The following is an 18,222-nucleotide window of genomic DNA, read 5'->3' on the forward strand; positions in this document are numbered from 1 at the left end:
CATCCAGCTTTGTGTGGCTTCACAGAATATCGCGGTATTGGGTTCCCCTTCCCCTCGTTGTTTATAGCTACACAAGGCAAAAGGCCCATAAATCTTTTTAGAAAGCCCAGAGAGACAAGAGGAAATTGTGTATGCATGGCTAGGAGCAGCTAATATCTAAACCCATTAACAAGCCTGGGTAGGACTCAAGTTGTTGGGGTACATTAACCTACAGTTAAATTCTGAAAGAAGTAAAAAAAAAAAAAAGAAGACATTTGTGTGAATTAACATAAACCAAATTCATCATTTCATTTTTGTCATATGAAATTAGATGAGCTGGATGAGCATCCTCCCTTTAAATGCACTCATTGTGGTCATTATAAGTCTGGTTGCATAAAAATCATAAATCAGGGGTCATGAGAAGTTTTTTTGGTGTTAGGATGTGGAAGACCTGGGAAGGGTGTTATAGTCAGAAGGCTTAAATAATGGGGGTATATACAAAGGGTGATCACAAAGCGATTACAAGGTGTCAATAGCATGATAAAGGAAGGTAAAGAATATAATAGATGGTAAAGTATCATAATTATATGTCTGTGAGTGTATATATATACAGTATATATATACTGTATACATATATATATATATATCTCAAAACTGAATGCATGTATGCAGAATTTAATTGGTAACGTGCATATATATATATACATATATATACACATACAGATATACATACAGATAAATATAATACTTATATATGTATATATATATACACACACACACGTTACCAATTATATCTATATTATGAATTCAGGAACCTTTCTTATGTTTCAGACTCCATGATTATGGTAAAGAAAATAATAAATGATAAATTGACAAAATTAATGACAAATGGTTATCAGTTATCAGTGTGTGCATATATATAAATAAATATATATATATATATATATATATATATATATATATATATATATATATATATATATATATATATATATATAGTCAAGAATCATCTCCTGTGTTTCAGACTCCATTATGACGCCTATTTCTTTACAGTAATCAATGCAAATGCTAGCCACTGCTCTGATTGTGTGTGTGGCTGCTGTGAGGGAGGGCTAGGTTCAGTGCTTGGGTTTAAAGACCACTAAACAATCATAATCTGCATTGGCAATACCCCCAGAAGAGCACTTCTCTCTTCTTCCACCACCCCCACCCTCCCCAAAAAAGGCCCTCCAGATAGCAAACGCCTCCCCAACATCCCTGCTCAGCCCTCTTGTTGTGTGCCTGAATATACACTGCAGCCTGCTCTGCTGCACCCTCTTCGCCTAGGAAAGTGTTAAAGGTAAGATATTTTCACTCCAAGCAAACAGCAGGCTTTTGTATACATGATTTATCGTCTGATTCTTGGTTCAAACAGAGTTCACATGAATTTGCTACTGCTGAAGGCTAGGAGATGGGGCTGACTTCACACTACTGAGGCTGCCATTAACAAAATCCTTTGCCTTTAGACTCCCAGCATTTTGGGAACTTGTAGAAATGTATATTAAAAAAGGGATAATTGAAGAGATTTAATATCGGTGCAATAGCTAAAGAAAAAAAGCCACGATACGGGCATTTGAGGGTTAATTTTTAATGACTCATTGACACCATGACTCTAAATGATATATATGTACTGCTGCAAGATCTATTGGATGGGAGGGGGGGGGGGGGTCATTGTATATATATTACATCCTTTAAAATCTAGATTGGTTGAGCGATGACCGATAGATCGTTTGATAGGAATGTAAATATACATTGGATATAACATAGGAATGATTATCATATATGATGAGATCTGTATTTGATGGAGTTTACCATTCTTTTGGGTAATTGTTCCATTGTGCCATGCATAAATATTGCCAGGATCGTCTGCATTAACCGCACAGCCGATGTAATTGGTTGGTTTTTTTTTGGATCTGAGAGTTGAATTAAAGTCGAGCACATCGGACTTTATTTACAGCCTCCTCTTGGAGACGTTTGGTGGGTGCTGTAGCTACAAATGATAATTCGTTTTTGATAAATGCTTTGCACACATTTTGTAGCCGGTCTGATATAAATCAAAAAGGAAGGTGGGGGGAGGCGGCAAATACAAATCATATTTATGGAGGGGCAGGCTGCTGTGGCTATTAAATAAACAGTAATATTAATAGAATCTATGGAAAATTTATAGAACATTGCTTGAATCTGTGCATTGGATTGGGATTTAGAAAGAGGGGGGTGAATAGTTTGAAAAAGTGCTGATCAGATAAACAGGGGCTTTCTCTATCAGAACAAAGGACTGTGCCAGGGCCTAATCCTGGCCCACATAACAATGGCCTTTAATTGATAGACTGGATGTATGGGGGACCACTGGGCTATCCTCCATAAATACACAGGCAGCATTGCTAGTCACTAAGGACTTGACTGGAGGAACTCTGCCAAGTAGAACACTTCGTGTTATTATTGTTTTTGGCTCCATGTGAGTCAAATTCCTGAGCCCTCTGTAAACAGTTGGAAATGTTAGAGAAAGTTTGAATGGTAAATATGAGGGGAATGTTCCTGCAGCTGAGACACAGGATAAATGGACTCAGAGAGGCCCCTTCACTCCTATGGGAGAGGTACAAAATTATCCTACAGTCGAGTCTAGGACAGAGACCAGTTCAGTCTGATCATTTCTGGATATGCTATGTACATATTAGATATAGGTATATTATATAGACTAGAGCTGGAAAATAAAGAGGCATTAAGCCTCAGTAGCTGTGAAATTGAATGCAAAACTCTCCAAACACTGCCTGAACATTTACATTGATCAATTGCAATAAAAGTAACTTGCAATAAATGTAAATTAATAGCAATACAATCACTTAATACTTTTATGCCTAGAGTGCAATTGAAAGGACAAGTGAGCAAACTATATTACCTGCCAAAGGTAAACAGTTAACAAAAGTTTGTGTAGAGGACAAACAAACTCACATGAAAGAGTGTGAATTAACAGATAGATAGATATTGCATATATAGATAGATAGATATTGGATAGAAAGATAGATAGATATAGATAGATAAATTATAGATAATTATCTAGCATTTATCGATATTGTATCTATCTATTTATCTATCTATCTATCCAATATCTATCTATTATATAATAGATAGCTAGATATAGACAGATAAATAGATAGATAATAGATAGATAGATGTAAATAGATAAAATATAGACTCGTGGTAGATAGATAGATAGATAGATAGCTAGATAAGGAACACGAGTCTTGGATTCCAGATTTGCTTGCTCCCTATCTCTCTGCTATCTTTTCATGCATTGTTAACTAGATTGTGCTGTTGGTCATTTTGATTTGTGCGGTGAAAAGAGCTGTGGAAGTCTGAATTGTGGTGGAGAGCTAGATCAGATGATAATAACTATTGTTCACCTTTCCTAAGTCCATCCATCATGCCAGGTAGAACCTGTAGTGTTCCTACCACAAGCAGTCACATGGAGACACATAAGCAGCATTAAACTTAAACTATAGTCTCCCAGATATAAGCAGTCATCTCATTACTGTTAATCATTTTTATAACTTCCTACGGCACTTCCACTACATAAATCCAGCTGTCATGGATTTAATCTGTCATTTCGCAGTTTAAACAACAATCCTGGGTTTAGCTGGTGTTCCATACATTCTATAAATAATTCTTAAATAATTCTGTATCTCACACAGATAGATAGATAGATAGATAGATAGATAGATAGATAGATCCTCCTCCCTCCTTTTTTTAGGAAAGTTTGTGAAGTTTTAAAAGTTTTAATTATAAACTTTATAGAAATATTCCTTGTTTATTATTTTTCTTTAATTCACAATTAAATAAAAACGAATATTTTATAAAATGCGTGAATTGTTTCAGATTTGTGCAATAAGATAAGGATGTTCTATATAAATCTAGGAACTACATTTATTATTTATGGTTTCATTCACCTAATGAGGCTAAATTTCGTTAATTATCCCAGATCTTTGTTTAATCCATGGATCCTTTGTGGCTAATTTTGCCGCATCCTTTTCATTTGTGATTCAGAAGAGAACTAACATAAATCCTCAACAGATAAAAAACAATACATCGAAAAATCAAGAAATAAATGTATAGCTAGGTATTAGCTAGATAGATAGATTGATAATTGAGTGATTAAAATCTCATTATCACCAATAAATATATACACTTGTATTTTCTGAAGTTTTTTCATGTGGTTTATTCATTAGTATAGACCTGGCATAAGCAGCTTTGGTGTCATCATGTATAGAAAGTTTGTACTAGAAGTCCTTAGGAAGAAAATACCTACATTTTGCGAAGTCCAGTCTTTATCCCTTCACTGTTTCTGTCTTTCTCATGTCTCTCCCCACCCTGAGATCACTTAAAGTGGCAGCTTTCAGGCTGTAAACGCAGAAGGATATGTAAGACCCACCACAGTGGATGGTGTCTTAAGAGAAACTCAGAATTTTCCTCATTGCCAAGGCTCTTTTGTTACCTAGAATCACTTGGGGAAAAAAATCTAATTTATTTAAAGTAATCCAAACTTTACTGTAGTAGGTACAGTGACGTCAGAAGGTGGTTCTTAGGGTTTCTTTTGGAAGTCTAATTCTTTTATTTGCTTTCTGTGTGTCAGCAGGTCTGGGGCCCTTTACAGAACAATTGGACTGCAGGAAGATCTGCTGTGATAGAGCTAGGATGCTGGAGCTTTATCTATAGTCCAGTCTCAGGATTGTCTACAAGGGTCATTGAGTGTGATCTCTGATAACCTGGTCATCACAGTTCTTATACAAAGACTGAACTGAACAGAGAAGATGCAAAAGTCACTTTACTACGACAACGCAGGGTCTTTCGCAGGCTGTGGCTTCCAGGACACCAGCGCCATGAATTACCTTGGGCACCAGACTTATGCCACCGAAAACGACTATGAATCTTCCTACTGTTTGCAGCCGGGAACCACATCTAGCAATAAAAACGAGCACTCAATGAAGGGCATTAACTTTCATCTGTCTGATGTCTCAGAACAAGCCCAGAAACCTAAGTCACCCAACTCAGAGTCCCCTAACCCCAAATCGACTGCCACTCAGAGCTGCCCCTCCCAGCCCAGTACTGGGACTGAGCCTGCAGAAGTCACTGGCACCAAGAAAAGCAGCAAGAACAACAACGTACCCAAACAGATCTTCCCCTGGATGAAAGAATCACGTCAGAACTCCAAACAGAAGAAGTCGACCCCTCCCCCAACAGGTAACACAGAGGGACCCCCACCCCAGAGCTGCATGCTGCACATATAGGAAGTGGGGGCTACAATAAACAGACAGAAATGATTTAACATTAATAGTGTAAATGCGTTAGTGGCTAATCTTTAATCATATTTGACTATGGATGTATTTCCTATCTAGCTATCTATTTCATATCTATCTATAGCTTTTTTTCTTATCTTAATTGACTACGGATTTATTTCATATCTATCTATATTCTATCTATCTATCTCTAGATTTTTTTTCTACCTATCTATCTATAGATCTATCTATCTATCTATCTAAAGATATTTTCTATCTATCTAGCTATCTATCTATTTCATATCTATTTATATTCTATCTATCTATTTCTATCTATCTATCTATAGATTTTTCTATCTATTTATCTATCTATCGATTTTTTCTATCTATCTATTTCATTCATTCTTATCTATTTCATATCTATCTATGTATCTCATATCTATTTAATTATTTCATATCTATTGATAGATAAAAATCTATCTATTTCACATCTATCTATTTATTTCATATCTATCTATCTATCTATCTATCTATCTATCTATCTATCTATCATCTATTTCATGCTTACTCATCTCCTATCTATCTATCTATCTATCTATCTATCTATCTATCTATCTATCTATCTATCTATCTATCTATCTATCTATCTTTTCAAGTGGCTCTTGCTGCTACAAGACATTGTGATGGTGCATGTGGATTCTTTCAAACACCTGTAAAGTTTTTCTTCTCACGTTTCTACACTGCTCACTGCTTTTAAAACGATTACTTAGATTCCGGGGATATAAAAAGCGCAGCTGCATAGAAGTTTCTATGTGTAGTTTAGCATGAATGTGGCTGATAACAGATTACAATACCTCATATTTAAATACTTATGCTAAGTACAATAAAGTGTATCAGTTGCTGATTTTAGTGAGAGATACTAAAGTGGATAAGTTTGAGAATTATAGATTTATAAACAATAAACTTTTTTCCCCTTTAAATTTCTTCAGAAGAAGACAGCTCCTTGGACCACACGTTTATAAGTACTGCATCTAAAAGGGCCAGGACTGCTTACACCAATTCTCAGCTGGTGGAGTTAGAGAAGGAATTCCATTTTAATCGTTATCTTTGCCGCCCGAGGAGGCTGGAAATGGCCAAACTGCTCAATTTATCGGAGAGACAAATAAAGATCTGGTTCCAAAACAGGAGGATGAAGTATAAAAAGGACCACAAGGGGAAGGGTGGGGGTGTATCTCCTGGAGGACAGTCTCCCAGCAGAAGCCCATCATTGATACCTTACTCCAACCCCCTCACCCTGGATGAGGACAGTGGCTATGATGTGCCCATGGTTAACGAATTCAACAAGAGTCCTGGTAATATGTATGGGTTAACAGCTTATTCTGCACCTCTGTATGACAACCCACCAGCTCAAAAAAGATATAACCAGCCCCTGATCTCTGAGTATGACAACCCTTCACTGCATGGGGATGCAGGCTATGACAACCCTGGATTACAGGGAAGCCAGAGTTACATTGGAGGGAATTACCTGGATAATGGGTCTGGAAGCTGCTCAATGTTCAATATGCCCCATCCTTCTTCAGATAGTATTGACTACAGCTGTGCTGCACAGACACCAAGCAAACACCATCTTGGGCCCTGTGATCCACATCCCACCTACACAGACTTAAACATACATCCTGTGCCTCAGGGGTGTTCCCAGGAGCCTCCAGTGCTGACACATCTGTAGAATTGGCTACCCTTTGAAACATAAAGGCAATTTTGCCTGGCCCATTATGTCATTAAAAACATGTAAACCTACCACCAACAGTATGCCTCAACCCCCCTACATCTCCTATGTATTTATTAAACTATGCACAATACAGGGACTATGCATGAAGAGCAATACCACATAAGCAACCAATTAGACTAAACTCCTTTACCCTCTCTGTAGTGTAAACTCGTATGCCTGGGCAGAAACACTGGGGATGGAAGGTCACAGCCTATACATGCTGGAATGTCACTCTTTATGGATAGACTGTAGTAGTTCTTGGAGGTCCCTTAAAATTTTGTTCTATTTTAAACTGTATTTATGTAAGATTGACTTCCAGGGTTTTGTAATTTCTCTAAATCTTTTTTAGTAGAAACAATAAAGAAAAAAAGCTATATTTATAATGCGTTAAATCAGTTAAATATCTTGTGTCTATTTTTGTTGGTTTGTTTTATACTTGTTCTCAGTTTTAATTTATTATTAGGGATATACAATCTTTCTTCTTATTTTTCTATTATTTGAAAATGGATCCGAAATCGATTTCTCTGAGTTTTCTGTATTTTAGTAGAGTTTGAATTAACCATTTGATAAAATAAATAAAAGAAAACCTAAAAACGTATTATTGTCTTTATTTAGCAACACTTAGGTAGAAGACAAAGAGATTTTGGAAGTTGCTGAAATCAGTTTGTCTGCGTGTGTGTGTTATTTCCCTGCTAGGGGTTGGATTTCACCCCTAATTCACCCCCATTAATCATCTGGACAGGGACAGTTCACATGGCCCCCTAAAGCCTTTTCATGTTAAGTTAGTATTCAGCCCTGGTACAATCTTGCTTGATCAGTTTCTGCAGTGAGTTCTGCTAAACTTTTACACACTCCGAGATTTCAGGTTTGGGATTTCCTGGTTCTGTAGTTTCTGGCCCCATTTAGGAAATACTTTAGTGTTTGTTACATTCTGCTAAGTAAATAGAACGTTGGAACATCACAGGTTAGACAGTATTTCCATAGCCCTTGCTGGTAAATATTTACTATTACTGTACATTACCAAGTTATGTTCTTACTCTTTTATGTTTCTCATGTCAATACTAACAGTTTCCAAAACGAGATAATTAGAAACTTTTTTTCTGCCACTTAAAATGCATGATGTATGGAAAGCTACACGGAAAGATCTACATTATATGTATATATATATATATATATATATATATATATATATATATATATTTATATTTATATACATATATATGAGTGTTTGCAAATGATTCTACCAACCTATATAGCGCGTGCTTTGAGTACATATACATATTATATATAAATATAGTTGGTTAAAGTGTGTTTATATATATGTATGTATATATATATATATATATATATATATATATATTATAAATAGATATATTAACCTTAAAACCAAACACTGTATTTTCCCCACATACACTGGAGGAGGTCACATTCTTAGTGTATAATGCCTGAATAAGTCATATTTACACTGAAGCTTTCAGGACTTTTCTATACCTGGTAACTATAGCTACTGGAGGGTCTCCACTTGTGAATACACGTTGTCTCAGGCTTTTGTCTGTCCCACTTGTAAATATGGAAAGAGGCACATGGGTGCAGTTTAACCGTTTATTAGGTTTGCTCTGTGTACTGGGGAAAGAAGCCTCTGATTTTTTTTCGGAAAAAAAAATGTCCAACTGGCTGTAATTTCGTCTTCCGTTTGAACTAATGGTAAATTAGCGCTTCATGGCTCGGATGGAATTGTAGCTCCCAGATAACTCAATTTTACTGGGAGGAACAGAAGGGCAGAAATCTGTCTCCATGTGCCCGAGACTCCACCACAATCAGATGGCCCAGTCTTATCATTACACCCACACCAGGAGCCTGAGAGGGCGAGGAGGTAATGGGCTCAGGCTCTCATTCTCTGCAAAGAACCATTCAACAGGGGACCAAGGTCACAGCAATAAATGCTGCAGAGTGGCACATTGATGGCAGGATCATCCTGACAGTTATATATATTAGGTGCATAACTCTACATGGGAACTATTGCAATATTACTGAATCTGCAATATTAATTAGGTCCATCTAATATCTATCTATCTATCTATCTATCTATCTATCTATCTATCTATCTATCTATCTATCTATGATCCATCTATCTATCTATTCAATATCTATCTATCTATCTATCCATATATCTATCTATGATCTATTTATCTATCTATCTATCTATCTATCTATGATCTATCTATCTATCTATCTATCTATCTATCTATCCAATATCTATCTATCTATCTATCTATCCATATACCTATCTATCCAATATCTATCTGTCTATCTATCTATCTATCTATCTATCTATCTATCTATCTATCCAATATCTATCTATCTATCCATATATCTATCCAATATCTATCTATCTATCTATCTATCTATCTATCTATCTATCCAATATCTATCTGTCCATCTATCTATCCATAGATCTATCTATCCAAGATGTATATACTGTATCTATCTCCTATCTATCTATCTATCTATCTATCTATCTATCTATCTATCTATCTATCTATCTATCTATCTATCAAATTCAAATTCCAAGAAGCTTTATTGGTAGGACAAAATAAACATTCGTTTTTCAAAGCATGTGTACAGCAGTGAATAGGGTTAGGTACTGTGGGGATGATGGATGGGGCACATCCAGGGTGGGGACTATGGAAGTCCATGGCATATGATAGTTAGTTATCTTTCTCTCATCCTATGGCATGCGCTCACATACTGCGCTACTATCTCCACCACGCTCTCTTCTTTCCCCAGCAGGATATATGTTTTCCCTTCCTCATTCATGGAGTTGAAATCCCGGAAAAGATCGGAGAGACTCCTGAAGTGAGTGTCCCTCACTGCTGAGTATTTGGTGCAGTGTAGCAGGGAGTGGGTCTCATCCTCCAGGGCCTCCAGGTTGCAGTGTGGGCACAGTCTGTCCTCCCTCGGCTTGTAGCTCTGTCTGTGCCGGCTGGACTCCATGGCCAGATTGTGGGCACTGAGTCTATACCGGCTCAGGATCTGGACTGAGGGTAATAGATGAGGGACCCCATCTCCTAATGCACAGTTTGCTGTTACATAATACATATTGCATTAGGCTGGGGATACACGGCGACTTTTACTGCGACAACTGTTGCTTGACCAAAATTCACCAGATGTTGTTACTACATTTCAGCTCAATACTTGTAATTAGTGCCGCATTGCGACCCCGAGGGTGCTGCAACTGCAACAAGCAAGTTTCATGACGTCCAACTGCATCAGATTTTTGTGACTTCCTTGTGGCAGTCCCAGTACCCTCGGGGTTGCAATGTGACCCCATTCACATGTATTACGCTGCGATGTAGTATTGAGACCTTGCCAAGTTTGTTGCATGACAAGTGTCACGACCAAAGTCATCATATAGCCCCAGTTTAAGGCTATGTTCACAAAACATGTTTTTTCAGAGTTTTTTGATGCAGTTTTTATGCAAATTTTCAGCTGCGTTTTGCAGTACCAGCAAAGTCTATGAGAAGCCAGAATTCTCTGTTCACACACCATGGTTTCTTTTTGTTCAGGATTTTGTGCGTTGCATGTTTTTTTTGAAAATAGAGCATGTCACGTCTTTCAGCATTTTTTCACCCATAGGAAGTAATGGGTGGTGAAAAAAACGCATCAAAAATGCATCAAAATTTGTATCAGCGTTTTTTCAGCGTTTTTGATGCCAAAATAGAATGAGGTTCTTTTTTTTCACAGAACTTTATGTACATAAGAAGAGACAGAAAGACAATGAAAAAAAATGCTGAAAAAACGCACCAAAAACGCATTAAAAAAGCACCAAAACTGCAAGAAAAATCCTGAACAAAATGCCCTTGAAGATCAGGTTTTGCTGCAGAAAATTTACGCCAAAAAACCCATGAAGTGTGAACATAGCCTTATTGTTACATTTCCATTTCATTCAGAGTTGGATGAAAACTCTTTTTTTTGGGCTTTCATAGCATAGTTTTAGTTCTGTTTTTCATATGTCCTAATGCTACATTGGCCTTGCTTCCATTTATCAGTGTTTGTTTTTCCTCTACAGAAACTGATCCCATAGATTTCTAAAGGGATGTTCCCAGTCATCTGTTGTATTCTGATTAATTATACGGTGAAATAAAAAAGTAAACCTTGTGGATCATTATTTCATCTGGTATAGGCACAGGTCTGGTCTCATCAGTTGTGCCCTTCACAGGTATAAAGTAGACGGCCAGACACAACAGATGTATGGAAACCCATTAGGAAATGCACCATATACAAAGCAAATGTTTTCAAAAAACACTTTTAAAAACTGTAAACAAATGACTTTTTTCACAAGTCAAAAAAGCCCCAAAAATACCTAGTTATGAAAGAAGCCTAATAGCTATAATTTGTTACCCGTATAGTAGACCATTGCTAACTGATAATGAAACATTTTATTATCTATATACAATTTTAATCGTGACACTTTAAGGCTTTGTCCCCCAAATGGTATAAATGCAAATTGTTTTCTACTGCATTTTTTTTGTGCAGAAAATTTTCTGTACCAAAAGCTAAGTTCCCGCAATGAGTATTTGGTGAGATTTTGATTTAGCAAATTTTCTGCACCTCTTAGCAGGTATTAGGTTACCTGTGTTATTTTTATTGAGATTTAAGCGCATTTTTTATATTTTTGACACTGTGATTTTTGTTTCTTTTTGATATGCCATATTTTAAATAAAGCTGATTTGTTTGTTATACATCCTGGTATTTGGCTTTGACAAAACTTTATAAATTATCATGTGTTTTTTGGTGCGTTTTCGCTGCGCATGTGTGCTTTTTTACCTGCAGATTTTCCGCATCTAATGCAATTCTATGGCGAAAATCTGCACATAAAGCTCAGTGTACCCGCAAGTAAAATTAACATGTTGCAGATTTAAAACACGAACCGCAGGCCAGTTTACACAGTGTAAAAAAGAAGCACAGTGGGCATAAGATTTCTATAAATCCCATCCACTAGAACAGTAAGACCTTGCGTTTTTTGAACATCAAAAATACAAAGTACCAAAATCTCATTGTGGGAATTTAAAGGGGTTATCCGAGACTTTCTTTTCCTATGGGGCTTAGCAATTGTTGGCAGGTAATTTTTTACTACCTGCCTGTGCTGCACTGCCCCGATCTCTCATGGCCCACAGCAGTCACGGACCATTCCTGCTGCGATTCTCCTGCTTCCTGTGACATCATCTCAGCAGAGCAGCTCCTGCTCTTCCACTTCGCTCTGTTGACAGGGCTTCACTGCTGATGTCATGTTAGCCGATTAATAGAGCAAGTTAACTCTTAGGTAATTTCTTTTAAGTTGCTCTGACGTTTACCCAATCAGAATAGTTAATTAGAAAATAATAATAATGAAAAAATAGAGTCCTTTGTCTTATCACTCTCATCACAATAAACTATATTACCACATATCCTCTATTTTCCCCCTTCTATGTCAGATTCTTGTACCCTACACTGAGGTAGCTGCTTCACCATACTCTTCTGACTAGTAACATAGTAACATAGTTTGCAAAGCCGAATAAAGACTTGCGTCCATCAAGTTCGACCTGTTAGTTCTGTAATTGCTAAAGTTGATCCAGAGGAGGGCAAAAACCCCAAATGATTTAGCCAATCTTCACCTGAGGAAAAATTCCCTCCCGACTCTGAAACCAGCAGTCAGAATAAATCCCTGTATCAACCTACTATTTTATTTTATTTTTAAGTATATGCTGAAATCTGCCTGGTATCTAGAAATGCATCCAGTCCCCGCTTGAACTGGTTTAGTGAATCCGACATTACCGTCTCCTCACTCAGTGAATTCCATATTCTCACTGCTCTTACCGTAAAGAACCCCTTCCTATGCTGGTGCCGAAACCTTTTCTCTTCCAGTCTTAGTGAGTGCCCTCTTGTTACCGTAATATCCCTCCTTTTGAACAAATCCCGGGCAAGATCTCTATACTGTCCCCTAACATATTTGTACACATTTATTATGTCCCCCCTCAACCTTCTCTTTTCCAGGCTGAATAGTCCTAGTTTTGCCAACCTCTCTGGGTATTGCAGTCCCTCCATTCCCTTTATTAATTTTGTTGCCCTCCTTTGTACCTTTTCAAGCTCATTTATATCCTTTCTATATATTGGGGCCCATAACTGAGCACAGTATTCCAAGTGTGGTCTGACCAGTGCTTTGTACAGTGGAAGAACAATGTTCTCATCCTTTGCAGCTATACCTCTTCTGATACATCCCATTACCCTGTTTAACCTTACAGCAGCGGCCTGACTTTGGGCACTCCAATTTAGTTTACTAGTGTCCTGCTAGCGCTAAGATGATTCTTCTCGGTCACTGCAGTCTGCTGTGTGACATCTGGGATAGGAGGCAGCTGCAAGATCTTACCAGAGAGAAAAGTATGAGTGCTGTGGAGTTTCTACTGATCCTGACTGTGGGGGAGACAGTGTGTAGTCAAAATCTACTAGTAAGTCCAGAAATTTGTACTAATATATTTAGCTATAAAATGAGTAGAGAAGAGTGAATAAATTCATTATAAAGCAAATTTGTGTACAATTTTTAGGACTTTTCTGCTCTCTGTGAATTCGAAAAACTTGTGATTTGCTTTGCACTAATTGCCTAAATTGGTCACTGCCATCTGACACCTTAAGGCCATGTCACACATAACGAGATCGCTAGCGAGATCGTTATTACGTCACGCTTTTGGGATCGCTGGAGAGTCGTTTCGTGATCGCTGGGGAGCTGTCAAACAAGCAGAACTTTCCAACGATTTCGGCCGCCCCAGCGATCCACTAACGATCTCGGCGGTCGTTGGGACGCTTTCACACAGCAGCTATTTCAACGATCCACACCTTGATAGGGACTGTACTGTGTCACAAAGGCGTGCATAAAATTACTTTTCCGCGCCCCCTCATCTCCGATCGGTGGACGCTACTGCGTTATGATTATGTGTTATGATTGGGCGGCAGGTTTAAAATAAAGCCACGTTGTAGCAATTCCGTCCCTTTGTTCCTATCTGCGCTCTGGTTTCAGATCATAGCAGCGTTCACCGGGCTGTATTCGTTCATCTCGGCTTTGTTAAGGCCCTGTCAGCGTCCTGATTTTCGGATTCTAGTAGCGTTCTCCACGGCGGGAAATGAGACCACTGTAGCGACCACCAATCGGGGACGAGGGGCGCGGAAAAGTCCAATTTATGCACGCCTACATGTCTCAGTTCTGAATCGCTACCGAGGTCGTTGGTTAGGTGTCAAATACAGCGATGCACACTGCCCAGCGGGAGCGCAACGACCCAGGAATGGTCCAGGAAGCTTTGTAACGATCAACGATCTCACAGCAGGGGCCTGATCATTGCTACCTGTCAGATGTAACGAGATCGCTAGCAAAATTGCTATTGCATCACAAAACCCGTGACGTATCAACGATCTCGCTAGCGATCTCGTTATGTGTGACGGGGCCTTTACACAAGATTGCATCAACCAGAGCAGGATCACATGGCCTTGAGTGTGCTTATCCTTAATGGCTTGCAGCTATCACATCACATGGTGTAGCACTGCCAATCAAGAGGGACTACCATAGCCTGAATAAAAGCAGAAGCAGGGAATTCAGCAGCCATTTTAGAGTGACTCTGGATAGTGATAGGACGTCATGGCTCACAGCTTAGCCATAGAGATAGGGAGAGAAAGCCATAAAACACTGAGGAAACTGTACAAATAGTATGTTTCAACTAAACAGTGAAGAAGATTAGTGTAGGAGTAAAAGATAATGAAAGATTCTGGACGTGATGAAGCCGAGAATCAAAAGGACCGATTTGTAGTGAAATATATAAAGAGCACTGATAAAGAACGCCATGTGCATTTGAAACGCGTTGCTGCGCTGTCTGTGCTCTGTTCATGTGAATATCATGTGCTGAAAAAAAAGTTTTTTAATCTATTTTCTTCAGTAAATTTTTGCAAATTTTTAGAAGCTGGAAAACGCTCCTTTAAGTAAAAGATAATAGTGTCATACACATTTTTCAGGGTCATTGGAGGCTTTGGAATACTTTTAATTCTCAGTGACTCTATTCTCCACAAATTTAATTTCCGTGGAGAAATTGGTGAATTTGAATTTCTAAAGATTCGCTCATCTATAGAAAAGAGGCAAAAATGATCATTTTACAAAATTGTTTAATTTTATATTGGCCCAATAAAGATGAACTTACACTTTAAATTGGCAACAAGCTTTCCTTGTCATTGTAATTAGTCTGGCACTCACAGAGTTAAGCAGAGAATAGTGACTTATTGCCTGGTAGATATGTCAATATGTCGCCGGGAGCCTCTATTACATTCGGCACATCTGTGTACAGCTTTACTGCCCGGATTTTTCATGTGAAAGCAATATCAATGATTCATGCTTACAACTGTCGATATTGATAGGGCTGATTGGAACGTGTAGTCTTAGGACAATGGGCGTTAGGATAGCACGGTGTTACAGGTTTAGGTGTCGCACCATAGCTGTTACCATCCATACAGCCTTAGTGTATGCCTTCTCATATTGGCAAAGGTCAAAAAGCAATTTGCTAGACATGTAAGTCTTCCCTTAGGGCTCCTTCACACAGTCTTATGTTCTGGAATAAAATACATGGAAAAAATGATTTTAAACCATCCAATTTTATATGTAACATGAGGTTTTTAAGTCAAATTTGTGGCATATTTTTTTTTACTTAGAGTCATTTTCTACATGCATTTTTCAAAGCCTATAAAGAAGCTATAGGATAAACACTTGAAAAATACATAAGAAAGCATTTAATGTAGTCAAATTTATGTTTCAACATATATAAAAAACATCAGAAAAAACTAGGGGTCTGATTCATTATTGCATCTCCACCTGTTTTTTTATCTTGTCCCTGCCCCGATTCATCAACTTTTACACAACTGTGTTTTGCATTTTACACCAGTTTTGCTGAGGTCCACAAAAAATGGATGGGGTTGGTATGGGACAAGGGCGCGGCGTGGCGGCTCGTCAAATTCATGAAAAGCAGCAGTGTTCTCTGCGCCACAGATCTTACTCCTGCTCCTGACTACAGTAAGATTGTGGCAAGGAGCACACATGTTCAACTGAGTTGCAATCGCTGCCAAAAAAGAGGCATGTACAGAGCAATACAGATGGCAGATTAAAATAATAAACTTTTATTTATAACTAGCAAAATAACAACTTTTTGAAAAGTGAAAACCCCCAGTGACCAACTGAATGGGAATTTGTCAACAGTATAATGTAGAAACAGAGAGCCTTATTACAGTGATGTGTCCCTTACTAGGCTTTGTTTGTTTCCTGTTTCCATACAATCAATGCTTTATCAGCAGGAGATTATCACTACAGGACAACTAGTCTCTTGCCTTCTAGTCCAACCACACCACCAGCACTGATTAGCTGTTCTCTGTCACTATATAATTACACAGAGAGCTGTGATGTAGACGGGGATATACACAGCACAACAGCTGAGCTCTTCTAGATCTGCGGAAGAGAAAACTGTGACATAACTTATGCATCCATGATGACTTAATGGATCTGTAGGAAGATCGATCTTGTGCAAGCCTAGATAAGTCCATCAGGGTCTTCACCATTATATTTATAGAATCAAGCCATCAGGTGGCTGTTCTTCCTCTTCACCTTGTTCCTTCTATTCTTCCAACCATGATGTCCTTCTCCAATGATTGCCCTCTTCGTATGATGTGGCCAAAGTAGGCAAGTCATAGCTTGGTGATCCTTGCTTCGAGTGATATGTCTGGCTTGATTTGTTCCCACATTGATTTGTTTTTCTTTTCATCCATGGTATTGATAATTTCCTTCTCCAGCACCACAATTCAAAGGAGTTGAATCTTCTTCTGTCTTGTTTCTTTATCGTCCAGGTTTCGCAACCATATGTTACCACAGAAAAGACCAAACTGTGTTTGAGCCGTGTCTTACATAGGGCACCCTGTAATATACTAGACACAAGACTTTGGTTTACAGACTGTACTATGGATATTTAGCAGTTCAGTCCATAGCTCATAAATAGTGATGAGCGAGCATGCTTGCTACTGCTCGGTACTTGCCCGAGCATCTCACTGCTGGAGATTCTCGGCGCTCGCCGAGTATTTCCGGGGTTGCTCGGCGGGAGCTGGGGTCCACTCCCTGCATGTTTGGCTCTCTTTAGAGCGCCAATCAACATGAAGGGATTGTCTGCCACACACTGTAATGCCGCAGCCATGTTGGTTGTGGCATTACAGTGATTGGCTGGCCGCACAGCGTCATCAGGTCTATATCAGACCTGGCGCCGCCGTGCTCGTCACAGTGCACTCCGCAATCAGGCAGTGTAGGGAGAGGTGCTGCTGAGCTAGGCAGAGATTCTCTTGTTTCTTAGTTAGTGTAGATGTACCACAACATATTCTAGATATATCCATCTCAACTAACAGTCCTTCTGAGGACTAATTCAGCTGCATAGATATCACTGCTAGGCAGGCAGGCTATATAGCAGACAGTAGTGCACATAGCAGGAGGGTCCATTCCAGTTCTGTCTGCTGGTGCTTTTACAGATATTTTTAGAAATCGCCCCAGAAATAAGGGGCCAGGAATGATTTTTTTTTGGATCTTAATCCTGATTATTTGCTTAAAATGCAATCCAGAGAACACCGTTTTTCTGCGCCATTTGCTTGCTGGCCACTGCAGAATACAGCCAGATCCTTTCCATATTACAGTGCTAAAAATCCATCTATTTAAAACTGTGATTTGTTCGTCACAAGGATCACATATAATTGCGCTGAAAATTCTGCCATTTGTGGCCTCCACTGAAATTTTGTTGCAGTGTGTCCGCGAAGTTATGGACACGAGGTCGCTGTTAAAAATAGTTACCTACAGGCCAGCTATTTAAAACTGTAATTTTCCTTCACAAGTATCACATATCTCTGCGGTTCAAATCCAGCCATTTGTACTGAACGTGGAAAATATTGTCCTCCATTTAAAATGGGCAAGGCGCGGGGCAAGAGACGGGGAAGTGGATGTGATGGTGATGGTGCATGCAGAGGACGAGGTCGAGGACGTGGGCTAGCTGACATTGTGCCACAACAAACACCCACATCTTCTCGCTCGACCTTTCTGTCCCAATTAATAGGGGACCACAGAACACCACTATT

General features: G+C 38.6%; 1 protein-coding gene across 2 annotated transcripts; it reads left to right on the forward strand.

Annotated features, from left to right (window-relative positions):
- The first annotated feature begins 1,200 nt into the window (after positions 1 to 1,200).
- Positions 1,201 to 7,555, forward strand: LOC141250541 (homeobox protein Hox-D3-like). 2 transcript variants are annotated; one of them, XM_073670016.1, is made up of 3 exons: positions 1,201 to 1,318; positions 4,649 to 5,253; positions 6,278 to 7,555. In XM_073670016.1, the coding sequence occupies exons 2-3, from the start codon at positions 4,824 to 4,826 to the stop codon at positions 7,012 to 7,014; spliced, it is 1,167 nt and encodes a 388-aa protein (XP_073526117.1). In that variant the 5' UTR covers positions 1,201 to 1,318; positions 4,649 to 4,823; the 3' UTR covers positions 7,015 to 7,555. The 2 variants fall into 2 exon arrangements, with proteins under 2 accessions (XP_073526117.1, XP_073526121.1); XM_073670020.1 differs by lacking the exon at positions 1,201 to 1,318 and having other exon boundaries at positions 4,430 to 5,253.
- Positions 7,556 to 18,222: the final 10,667 nt, after the last annotated feature.

The sequence above is a fragment of the Phyllobates terribilis genome, unplaced genomic scaffold (assembly GCF_046119375.1).
Source record: "Phyllobates terribilis strain yellow unplaced genomic scaffold, ASM4611937v1 Scaffold_2__4_contigs__length_985480577, whole genome shotgun sequence".
In the NCBI taxonomy this organism is placed as follows: domain Eukaryota; kingdom Metazoa; phylum Chordata; class Amphibia; order Anura; family Dendrobatidae; genus Phyllobates; species Phyllobates terribilis.

Bases quoted from the DNA above. Each gene is read 5' to 3' on its own strand.
- LOC141250541 (XM_073670016.1), top strand. From the start codon at position 4,824: ATGCAAAAGTCACTTTACTACGACAACGCAGGGTCTTTCGCAGGCTGT. The intron at 5,254-6,277 runs GTAACACAGAGG...AAATTTCTTCAG, and splicing joins GTCGACCCCTCCCCCAACAG to AAGAAGACAGCTCCTTGGAC.